The sequence below is a fragment of the Oreochromis aureus genome, linkage group 7 (assembly GCF_013358895.1).
Source record: "Oreochromis aureus strain Israel breed Guangdong linkage group 7, ZZ_aureus, whole genome shotgun sequence".
In the NCBI taxonomy this organism is placed as follows: domain Eukaryota; kingdom Metazoa; phylum Chordata; class Actinopteri; order Cichliformes; family Cichlidae; genus Oreochromis; species Oreochromis aureus.
This window is the reverse complement of record NC_052948.1, coordinates 46,437,303-46,449,436: the sequence shown is the minus strand read 5'-3', so window position 1 is coordinate 46,449,436 and position 12,134 is coordinate 46,437,303. Positions and strand designations below refer to the sequence as shown.

Sequence of the window (12,134 nt, the reverse complement as noted above, 5' to 3'; positions counted from 1 at the left end):
TGCATGCATTAGTTCCTCTTTGCTTACACGTACACCTCTGTGCTGTATGAACCTCGCAATCATTTGGATTGGATTTCTCAAGCTGTAATCTTTTGTGGAACACTTCACAAAAGACTAATCGGACTCTGTTGGCCAACTCAAATATGGTTGCACAACTAAGACTGGGTAGGAATGTGAAGAATTAAATATAACAAACATAAAGTTTCTTATTTGCATTTACAACACTCCCTGCATCACGAAGCAACTTAGTGTCGAATAAACCTGTGGTGTAATTACAGCTGTATTACTCTGCATGCTGTAATTACAAAGAACTGCAATTCTATTATATAATAATTATACATTCTCTCAATATTAGGTTAAAAAACACCATTACAATGCATCTGTGTTTTTTCATGGTTACATATCACTTAATCAGACTTCCTCAAACACTTTGAGCATTTTTGCATGTCACATGTCCCCTTCTTCTCATCAGATATCCCCCAAAACTTGCAAAGACACACTGACCACAAGATTTTAATTTACTAAGAGGGTGTACTGATGTGCAGCTGTCAGACCATGCCACTCCGCTTTCCACACTTCCTCCTGTCCATCATCCCTTCTTTCCTCCCTCCTACCCAGAATGCAATGCAGATTTGAGCAGGCTCAGCCGAGCTATAAAAAGGCATAGAAGCCGGGAGGGAGGGCTGGCGTGCAGCAGGAACTGTACAGTCACACGCACACGGGGATCCAGGGAGAGCAGCCCCTTGCGCTGACATCTAAAGCCACAACGCGAAAGAGAGGTCAGTACAGAGGACAAAGGCTCTATAGAGGAAGAACAGGCAGGAAACGCCTCTGAACAGGGCTGAGTTTGTCAGAGAGGGAGACAAATAGAGGAATATCGGAGAGACAAAGTGGGCAGGGCAGTTTGACGGGATGGAGAGTGGGAATGACAGAGGCAGAGGTTCTTATGGTAACTGTCATGGGACCGTTTAGTCACACTTTAAAATGGTTCTTTTTTTCTTTATGTGCCAAAGGAGCCAATCATGGATTTCTTTGCAGTGTAAAGGCATGCAGGGCTCGTCTGTCATTCACAGTGTTGTTACTTAAGGCATTACATCATAATTATCCCAAAAACTATAATTAGCACTGATTGTATTTGCTTGTTTTGCTTTGACTTTTCCTTCCCTGGTTTCCTTCTACTTTAATACCGTGTCAACATTCTCCTGAACCTGCAGCCATTTAAAAGGGCATTTTCATGCAATCCCGCGTAGCCATTAAAGTCCGCTGCAAAGCTTTTAGAGCCCGCGAGGATCATTAGCAGCTGATGAGGCCTGAGTGCTATTGATTCCTGTCTTTACGTGCAATTTGGAACACAGACACATTAATAACACCCACAGCAAACAATTGAATGTCTTATGCTCCATCCTTTCACAAACAACACGGAATATCTCCCACCGCACTGACGTCAAAGGGTCCCCTGATTTCCCTTAAAGGGACAGCGCTCTCAATTAAAACCGCAGAGCACCCTGGTAACCAAACGATTTACAGGGAGAATGTACTATTAGATCATCGCTTTCTGTGTTTTGCTTTCAGGGGCGGTCAGTCAGAGCTTCATCTCCATGGGCTTTTTGGGAATGCTTGACAGATACCCTTTAACAGCTGCACATCGGCTCGAGGCTTTTTTTAGCAGGGCCGCATGTTTAAAAACGGTAATTAGACATGAGGGTGGTGCAGGCAAGATGGACTGTCCCATCTTCCTTAGGATGGATGTAATGGTGATTGTAGGATCTGTAAAGATAGAATTAAAAAATCCCAAACTGCATATATGAATAGACCATCACTGATATATCAGGTTCTCTAAATAATTTCAGCACTTGATTGGACTGAATTGAATTTTCATATTGCAAGATTATATAAGGGACAATTTGGACACCACGTCTCTGTTAAGACTCTCCCGAGGAAATGTAATGAAACAACCATGCTGTGGGAAAACCACTGTATGTAGTTTCCCTTCCATAATTGCAGACAGTGTTAAATGCCATGCCCACACCTAGGAGTTGTGGAATCAGGAGTTAGAACACATATGACATGTCGGGACACAGAAGGTGGCACCATAATAGGCCACACCGAGACTCCCAAAACAGGCTCTGTGCTGACTCAGATGTCAGCCTCCGAGTGACATTTACCCAGACCACAGGGTTAATGGCTGCTGACATAAAACTGGACACCTGAGAAGCAACGGCAGGGAGCACTGAGGTGTAGTGCAAGTGAGAATCAGAGAACAAGCTGACAAACTTTTAATACAAACCAAGAAGCACACATTAGGTTTAGGAATGTACAAGTTTCCTTCAGATTAAGTATACTTTAATGTATATCTTACTTTTTCTGTCCGGCAGTTTAGCCATAAAATGACTCATGTCGCACTGTTCTGCAAGCGTATTTTGCAACCTGGCACTATGCAAACTGTACTAGTTGAATTGCAAGGGCTAGATAAAATGCAAACTGCTGCAATGTCACCAGGTCAGGTTTGTTTCAATGAATTTAATGCTACTCCTCGAGTTGTGGTTCTTTTAATGCAGTGCTAATAAAATCTTGCCACAGAAAAACAGTTCCTGGAGATCCTTGAGGAGTATTTAACTCCTATTAAATATTAAAATCCTAAAACACTGTTTTTTAGTTGTTCATTCAAATACACGTTCCACGATTACACTCAAAATGTCCAACCCTGTACCTATGAAGATATTTGTTAGCATATAATGTTTTTTTTCTGGTGTACAGTGTGTCCTTTCCTTTTTAGTGCCGATGCCAAGATACTTGGAGGCACCAAGTAACCTGAGAAGTACTCCCTTGCCTTTTGACACACATTTAATTTCACACACCAGCAGCTTCTTAGGTTACTTTAAGACTATAGCTAGCCAATTTGTTTCATGTGCGTAACATAGTAACAAGCACAATAGCCAAAAAGTGCTGTATGCATAACTCCAAAGGCACACAAGTAGTGCAAAAGGGGACATTCTGACCTTGAACTCACCTCAGTGCACAGGAGCTGTGTGAGAGAAATCCATTTAATTTAGGAAACAAAACATGACAACTTTGACAGAGTGTGTGGGCATATTTTTGACTGGCACTGCTTTAAAGTATTTTGTTTTTCAACTGTACGTTCAGACGGACATGCAGCTACTTGAACATGTCTATTTATGCCAGCAACCCAGCCTTCTTCCTCATTCTTCAGACTTCTGTCTTTGAGTCAGCTAAAACGGACGTGTAAACAGGAAACAAACTGGCTATTGTCTTTTTTAGATATGCCCAGGTCTATTAATACAGCACTAAAATGTATTTTATTACGCCGAAGGTTTTGTTAATCAAAATATGCTCATAACAGCTTTTACACTATAGGAAAGAAAAGCAGGGTTGCCATTAACAGCATGCTGCGTGCTGTTGTGTCTGCTCAATCGTGCTCAGTACACTGTACTCTCAATGACACACCAGAAAACTGGCTTTTCCTACATTATACTATACAAAACACACACACAAACTAACTGTAGTGACTTTACCAGGAATAGTAATATTGCCACCTTTACTAAAACCAATTTCCTCCAAAACGTTGGAATATTGTGTAAAATATAAAATTGTTATAATATCTACTCCAAAATTTTCTCTGCTTTTATGCCCATTTCTTAAAGATTTCATACGAATTCTGTTAAACTTTTAATTATAAATACTGAAATCTCCAAATTATTTTCAATTTTATGTTGGGAATTAAAAAAAACTATTTTAAATAGAGCAATTTGATCTTCTGAGCACACAAAACTCTCCTGTATTGCTTAAAGAATATGTAGAGGTGAAAATGACCCTGTTATGGTGATTATAGCCTAAATCTGGCACAGTAATTAAGGTGATCGTGCATACATAAACCAAAGTTATTGATTTATACATTAAAGGGCTACCTATAAATCTATGCCTTGCTTGACCTTGCTTGACCTTGCTTGCTGTATGTATCTTCTGTGAATATATTTACTTTTCTGTGTCCTTTTCTCTCTTTTAGTTGACCGAAAACACTCAGACGTAACACAATGGCAGGTAATTAACACACCTGTTCAAGTATTATTATAAATGTCTCGTTACTGATGATTAATGAGGTGGAACGTGTTCATTTGTGTGTTTATTATTAATCTAATGGAGTAAAGGAAAGCAGACAGACTTTTGCGTTTCCATGGACTCTACTGCCCTCTTTTGGACAGTTTGGAGAACACAGTGAAGGTTTTAATATGTACATTTTAAAAATATTGCGCTCGGATTCTTTGTCGTGATACTGCATTTAATGAAAAACCCAGACACGATCGCAGAATATGATTAAGAACAAATGGAAATGGCCTTATTGGTTAGATTTGCAATTCAGACTTTGTTATAAGTGCCTGGGAACACTTGGCAACAAAACAAGGGGTGACAACAGTTGCCATGCCAACACTATTTAAGCAATAGCACTAACCTAGACATAAACAAGCTCAGTCTAAACAGCCTGTTGCAGCAGCTAAAAATGGACGTGTGTTCTTCTTCATCGTGTGCGCGTCTGTCCTGCACATTCAACTATCAAGACGGTTTGTTGCAAAAACATTTTCCTTGTGATTTGAACTTTTGCTGTCAAGAAAAACTTCCAGAATCATGCATGTATAATTTTGTCTGTGCCTGCTCATTTCAGACAAGCTCAAAGATGCCAAGATCATCTTTGTTGTGGGTTAGTATCCTGAGCCGCTCTTAGCACTTTAGCAGTAGCACATTTAACTTTTATTTGCCTTTATGCCACATGACTGTTTTTTTTGTTTTTAAATCTTCTTTTTATAGGTGGGCCTGGCTCTGGAAAGGGCACCCAGTGTGAGAAGATAGTGGCAAAGTACGGCTACACTCACCTGTCATCTGGGGATCTGCTCCGTGCTGAGGTGGCTTCTGGCTCTGAGAGGGGCAAGCAGCTCCAGGCCATCATGCAGAAGGGAGAACTTGTACCTTTGGTAAGAGAGGGCACTATAACGGAATTAATTGCGAGTATACATAATTTAAAAGAAAATAAAAGGTTTCATGTTTTTTTTGTCCAATACTAAATGAAAAGATAAAATACAAGCGTCAGCTCTTCTAATGCAGCTTTTTTGTCAGTGCCATATCATAGTGAAGATTGATCATAATCTTTTGGGGCTACCTGCAGGACACAGTCTTAGACATGATTAAGGAAGCCATGATTGCCAAGGCTGATGTCTCCAAGGGTTTCCTTATTGATGGCTATCCCCGTGAGGTGAAGCAGGGGGAGGAGTTTGAGAAGAAGGTATGGGCTTAATTCATCTTTGCAGCAATGATTTAAAAAAAAGAAAGAAGGAAGCTTAAATGAACAAACTGTCTTTGATCCCAGATCGGCAAACCCTGCTTGCTGCTGTACGTCGACGCAAAATCAGAGACGATGGTCAAGAGGCTTTTGAAACGCGGTGAGACCAGCGGCCGCTCTGATGACAACGAGGAGACCATCAAGAAGCGCCTGGACCTGTATTACAAAGCAACCGAGCCAGTGATTGCCTTTTATGAGAGCCGTGGTATTGTCAGGAAGGTGTGTACGACTGCTGTGACAGCGGAAAAACAACATTTGAGTCTCATGTGAAACGTCAACATATATTCTAACGCATCCATTGTCATCTTATTTTGCCTAGGTTGACTCAGAGCTGCCAGTGGATGATGTCTTCGTCCAAGTCTCCAAGGCGATTGATGTGCTGTAGTAAAGCAGCATAACTAGATGGGCCTGTGTCTGATTGTTATTTTGTTTTCAAATTTCTCAATGTGAGTTTCAAAAAAACAAACAAAAAAACAACAAAAAGAGCAAAAACGAAAGAGAAACAATACACTTTCAACTCATTTGGCCATGAAATCTCAAAGATGTCTTAACTTTATTCCTAATCCAGCAATAAGAACCTAAAGTTTTAAAGTTACACAGAAATGAATCTGTGTGAAGCAACTTTAAAAAATATCTCTATATGTACAACGTATAAGCCTTGTTTCCATTCTATACTTAACATTTACAGATATGGATGCAGGCCTGTCTACAACTCAGTGGAGCTGTATACAAGAAATGTTAACCACCTTCTAACCTTTAAGGCCTACACTTGGTCAAACACGCACTTTACACTCCCCCTTTTTCCCCTCTTAAGCGCTGCCGTATTAGAACCAAGAGTTAATGACTTCTTTATACATTGTGCCATTAAATAACTGCAGAGATCACCCACTGTGGACAAACTGGTGGAACTCCATTTTCATGTACGTTGATGGAGCTTTTAAATTACAGTTGCTGACCGCTTTTAACTTCACACGGTCATTTCTGTTCATCTATTTACAGTTACATTTAAAGCACAAAAATGTTCAATTTCTTTTCTATTTTTTCATTAAGATATACACATGTTACATGTATTTCTATAATGTGGTATATGTAAAAATGAAAGATTAAAATAGCCTATAATAAAAAACAATTTGATTTATTACTGGTGATCGTGTTACCATTGCCCTGCAGTCTGTAGTAATACTTAAAAAAACATACTGTGTTCTTTACAGTGCATAAAAAAATATACAAAGTCATATTGTGAGGAATCCTGGACAACAACAAGCACACCTAAAAAGGGGACTGTGACGAGGCTTACGAGTTCAAAAGGGGAAACAGTGGTATTGCTGAAGCTTGTAGACACAACAGGATGCAGAACGCTGCGAGCCAGTCCTCTCCTGTTATAAAGTTTTCCTTTAAGACCTTGGTGACCACCTGGTCTTCACTTGCCTCTTATCTTCCTCTCGCTCACACACACAAACACACATTTCCAGCTGGCCAAGCAAACACTGCGGCAGGTATCCGGACTACTCTCAGAGGAGAGCTCTGATCATGACCGTGCGCTGCAGGGACAAGGAAGAGGAAAACGACCTCTGAAAGGTGCACAGGATGTGTCCATCGGAAAGTCAATCAGGAGAAGGCGTCTGTAAGCGCTTTCATGAAGCCATTGAGGATGCGGCTTGAATGCTAGGAATGCTGGTCTTACTTAATAAAGGTAGAAAACAAAGGGAATGACCAGAGGTCGCAGTGGAATTTATCACGTACAGCAGAGAAAGAAAGACAGAGGCGCATGTCTCTGAATGGGGGAGAGAGGTGAGAGGGAGAGGGGGGGTGACAGCAACCCTAAGTGTGTGCTCGTGTCTACTTACCTACAGCCCTGCAAATTTGGGCTCTCCACCCAAGCTAACCTATTGTGATTTACTAAAAAAATATACAATACAGAGCAAATGTTTTGAGTCCCCCTTTATTTCTTGCTCTGTTACTAGTTGCTTTTAGTTTATTTAAGTAGTCCAGGCATCTTGAAGGGCATTCAAAGCTCTTCTTAGGATATTGGCTTGCTTTTGTTGATCCCACTCTGCTTTAATAATGTTAAAGTCTGAGTTGCTTCTGAGTGTTATGGATCATTGGTATGATGAAAATTGAAATTTTTGATAATCAGATGGTATTGCAGGGGGGATCAAAATCTGATGGCACTTTTATCCGTTCATATTTCCATCAATTTTAAAAAGATCAACTAAACTACTGGCTGGAATGCAACCACAAACCCACAATAAAGCCTCCACCATGTTTTGCAGAAGGTTGTTGATACTCACTGTATCTCCATCACTCCATCAGACCTGTTGCCACTGGTTTTCAGTCCACTTCTTGGCTAATCTGGCATACCTCAGCCTCTTATCCCTGTTTCTCTTCTGTCCAGTAAGACAATTTCTGATGAGGTTTTGGTGAACAGTAGATGGATCAGCTAAAGGCCCAGGCCCTTAAGTACATGACTTTTGGATGTCGATCATCAGTGTCCTTAACATTTTTAAGGACTACTGCACAGCATGCTGAGATATGCCAAATCTTAAACTAATAGGATTTGGGGAATCATCTTGTTACACTTCAAGAATTATACATCTAGTTCTTTGAAAGCAAGAATGTAACAAAATAAAGATTGGCTCAAGACTTTTTTTACACAACACTGTGTGATGTTTTGTAAAAATTAATGTATAAAAGAAGAGACCTACTTCATTACATTTTTCATTTGATATTGTGGCAAATATTTTCAATAGGTGGCAGGCCTGCATTGCAGACAGGCCACATTTGCACCTAGACTCTTTTGCTATGGAAGAATTCTGATGAGTGTGCAGATTGTAGTTTGGCATTCTCTGCATATGATTCTTCAAAAACATTCATATATAAAAATTTCATCTCTTGCCCACTGATGCCTTCTTGTTCCAGTAGCCCACTTCTCATCAGGGTGTCCTGGTTACTCAACATCTGGACCTTGTTAATCCGGGCGACGTCCAAGCTGACATGACTTCATATTTATTTTGAAAAACCTCATGTCTGCGGCAGATTGGCTTAGCATGGGGAATCTAGCCTTAGAACCTTTCCTGGATACAGACACCCCGGGCGGGAAGCAAACTTGCAACTCCGACTCCAAAGGCGTATAGTCTTACCACTACGCTATCCAGCTGCTAAGATACAGCACAGGACCTTCAAGCCCCTAGACCCCTACATATACATATATTTATATACATATATGTAGATGCTATATATATAGATGTCTTACTGGCTTTTGAAGTTATAACAACAATACATAACAGCTGCTCATAACAAGCTGGAAAATCTCTTGCCTCCTCAAACCACAGGCTTGGTGTCCATGACTTGGTTGGACCAAGAGACAGTTCTTCACTTTGCCTGAGTCCATCTTTAATGAGCTCGGGCTCAGTGGAAATGGTGGCATTTCTGTATGTTGTTTATATGTTTTTTTTCATTGCATGAGCTGCGTGTGCAGAGGTATTGATGATGTATGTTCACTGTCAGTGGTTTTTAGTGTTGTGATGTGCATTTTCTTTTTCTGGTGTTGCCCCTTGCAGTTAAATGCTGCTTTACATTCTCTGGATTATTTAATGATATGTGTTATCTACAGTATGAAGATACATCACCTACTATGCAGTATGAATAGAACCCCCCCCCCCAATTCTTTGCAGTTTTATGTTGAAAAGCATCATTTTTAAATTATTTGCCCACATAGCCTGTCACTGAGTGGTAAACTCTTTCTGTAATTATGAGTGAAAGAAAAGTTTTCCAGTGTTTTGTAGCCCATATTACAGCTTTATCAAAGCAGCATAGGGAGTGTTGTTAACATAAAATTTAAAGTAACATATTAAAGATTATATATTTGTGAGTTTGATCAGTAGAGGTTTAATTGATTTTGTTTTATTTTGACTTCCTTTTAGGGGTCACCTAAAGTTTCACTAACAGTCCTCCTTCTGTCCTCCTCGCTTGCTTTTTTTTCACCACCATGTGTCATTGCCTTCTTCTGTCCAGAGGATACACCAAATACCTTCTTTGTAGTTTTCCTTACTACTTCAGTCCTTCCTGAACTCAGCAACATTTTTCCTCCCTTGCCTTCCATTGCTTGGAAGTCTAATTCACTACTAAGTCAAAATGATTTGTACATCTTTACACTCTTTTTTTACTAATAGGTTTTATGCAGTGTTCCAAGTCTAACACCTGCCTACTGAACTACAAGCAGGGAAGTTCTGAAAACTCAACACTAGTGCTTATTTCTTCATAGCCTCAGTATTAGGACTTGATATTTTTTTCAGCGCCCCCCTGTGGAGGTTTTTTAAACAGTGAATGACCTCACATGCACAAAAGGATTTGCTTTAAAACCTGGTTAAAAGGTAAATTTCAAATGTGTAAATGAAACAGTCCATGTGTAAGATTTCAGCAGAGGCAGATAAGTTGATCTGAAAAAAATGTGTGCATGATGTATAACTGCTTTCACTTATTTTCACAACAGAGTCTAACGTCAGCTAGAAATTCTAAGCAAAGGCTTGTTGGGCTTTGTTTATCCCAGACATCAGGTATCTCATGGGAGTCATTCCAGCTACCAGTAACTTATGTATACAGAGTTTTTCTTTTTTTTGAGGGGGGGGGGGGTTCAACTTCCTGAGAAAATAACCTGCTTTCAGACTGTCACAGACTGTTACTCACGGCTTTAAGGCTAAAAATAACCAGGGCCGCTCATTTAACTCAAAGATAAATGCACTCTAACAAAAGCCTTGGATTACTTTTAAAGGTGAGATATGATTTTGCAAGTGGGACTTTTCTATAATGAGGGTCTTGCCAATTAAACACCATAGGGGATTGTGGGTGTAGGTTCAATTGCTTTGTAAAACGGACAGACTTCTGTTCATCTGGTATCAGCCTGTGAAATTACCAGTGGAAGGCCATGTGTCAGATCCCCCCTCGGAGTACGATAAGGAAATAAGTAAGCTGGCTCATAGTCCCCATTCTCCTTCTACTTTGCTGTGGACTGCATAGCACGGGCTGGCTGGCACCACCACAGAGACCAAGTGGCACCGTGCGGGAACCAACGTCAACTTGTGATGAAAGACGACGGCCGATTGTTTCCTGTTATTGAAAAAGGACGCATGGGTGGGGGTGGAGAGTTGGGGGCTGGCTCCAATAAAAAAGGAATGCCATTGAAGCAGAGGGCTACTGTCCTTTAGCTTCAGAGGGAATTAAATACCTGAAGCAAATGCAAAGTGTGATATACACCTCAGTACAAGAGCACTGCAGTTGTTTGAGCATCAAACACATGTAGCATGCAATTGTCTCTGTTTAGTGTCACATCCTATGTGCACTTCTTTGTTCATGCTGCCTGAAGGAATGAGGTCATTTTACAGAGTCCATACACAGAATACTAACCAGACTTAGAGACATGCGCTGCCTTCATTAAACATGTCCACTAAACTGTGTAATTTCAGGGTGATTTAGGCAGTTAAATATTTCTTTTACATCCCTATATTGCACATGTAAATCATTAGAGAGAGAGAAAATGAAAGAAAGCCACAAAACTGCAGAGTTGCTGTTTGTGCAAGTTTGTTTGCTACAGGACTTTTGTGATTACTGCGAACGCTTTTGTTGCATTGTTGATTTGATACGACGATGACTCCTCCGAGTCTGTTCAGTGCAAAAAGGATGTTGTGTCTACTCTTTAGAGCTCTCACTCTTTCTTTGTGAGGCTGATGTAGTCAAACATAAACACAGTTCAAAGAAAAATCGAACTTTTTTTTTTTTTTTTCCAGTTTTGGTTTTTAAAGTAAGCAGCTTGTAAAAATGTCACACTATTTCTTTTTAAATAAAAAACAATGACAAGGCGTTCTTACAAATAATTACAAATAACAAAATATTTTTGAAATGTTAAATAAGTAATTAATTAATGTATGTACAATTTTAAAAAATGCCAAAATGTTTAAATGTTTCCTTGAGTTTTTGAGCCGTATGTTTTAGTCTCAATTCTGGATTGCTCAGTCTTCATATTTGCAGGTTATGAATGTAAGAATAACTTTAATGATGTCTCATATCCACTTTGCTGGCACTGAAAAGCCAGCCATGAAAAAAAAATTGCATATTAGTTAAAGTAAAATGTGACAAAATGTGGTGTGGGAACAAATTTAGTAAATAAATCATGATTTAAATGAGACTAGAAAAATTTGCATTTCCTGCGAAAATGCTGTGTGGATGCTGTAACGCTGAAGCTGTCTGCTGAAAATAACTGAAAAACATGAAAAAGTGCAAAAATTGTATGGCATTGAGGAAACTGAAAATGCTGCTGAAAATAGGTGTAGAAGCAGAAATTTTTGCTGAAAAGTGGTGTTAAGCCAAAAATTCTACTGACAGGGGATAAAGAAGCTGAGACATGTACTGAAAAGAAATACTGACATGACGAGGATTCGAACCCAGCCCTCCTGGTCTCAAAGCGGCTACTCATCTCACTCAACCAAACTAATTCACACAACAACAGAGATTGAGAAAATGACAAGTCTGCTAAATGAGCAGAAGCTGCTGACCTTTGTTCAGAGAAGTGAAAAAGATGAAAAATTTGTAGAAAATAGGTGAATCAGCAGAATTTCTTCTGAAATGAGCAGAAGTTGCTGCGAATTTTGCTTATAAGAGGTGAAAAGGCTGAAAATTCTGGAGAAAAGAGGTGAATCAGCAGAATTTCTGCTGAAAAGAGTTTCTGCTGAAAACAGCTGAAAAAGCTGGGATTTGTGCTGAAAAGGGGTGAAAAAGCTGAAAATTGTGT

General features: G+C 39.7%; 1 protein-coding gene across 2 annotated transcripts; it reads left to right on the top strand.

The window, feature by feature from the left end:
- Window positions 1-625: 625 nt before the first annotated feature.
- On the top strand, window positions 626-6,491 carry ak1 (adenylate kinase 1). Of its 2 annotated transcripts, XM_031754636.2 has the most exons (7): window positions 626-779; window positions 4,025-4,059; window positions 4,679-4,714; window positions 4,822-4,985; window positions 5,177-5,293; window positions 5,378-5,569; window positions 5,670-6,491. In XM_031754636.2, the coding sequence occupies exons 2-7, from the start codon at window positions 4,053-4,055 to the stop codon at window positions 5,733-5,735; spliced, it is 582 nt and encodes a 193-aa protein (XP_031610496.1). In that variant the 5' UTR covers window positions 626-779; window positions 4,025-4,052; the 3' UTR covers window positions 5,736-6,491. The 2 variants fall into 2 exon arrangements, with proteins under 2 accessions (XP_031610496.1, XP_039471744.1); XM_039615810.1 differs by lacking the exons at window positions 626-779; window positions 4,025-4,059 and adding an exon at window positions 4,449-4,577.
- The last annotated feature ends 5,643 nt before the right edge of the window (window positions 6,492-12,134 follow it).

Excerpts from the sequence above, each read along its gene's own strand:
- ak1 (XM_039615810.1), top strand. The coding sequence starts at position 4,517 with ATGGACGTGTGTTCTTCTTCATCGTGTGCGCGTCTGTCCTGCACATTC. Across the intron at positions 4,715-4,821 it reads CAAGATCATCTTTGTTGTGG|GTGGGCCTGGCTCTGGAAAG; the intron begins GTTAGTATCCTG and ends TTCTTTTTATAG. Across the intron at positions 5,570-5,669 it reads GCCGTGGTATTGTCAGGAAG|GTTGACTCAGAGCTGCCAGT; the intron begins GTGTGTACGACT and ends TATTTTGCCTAG.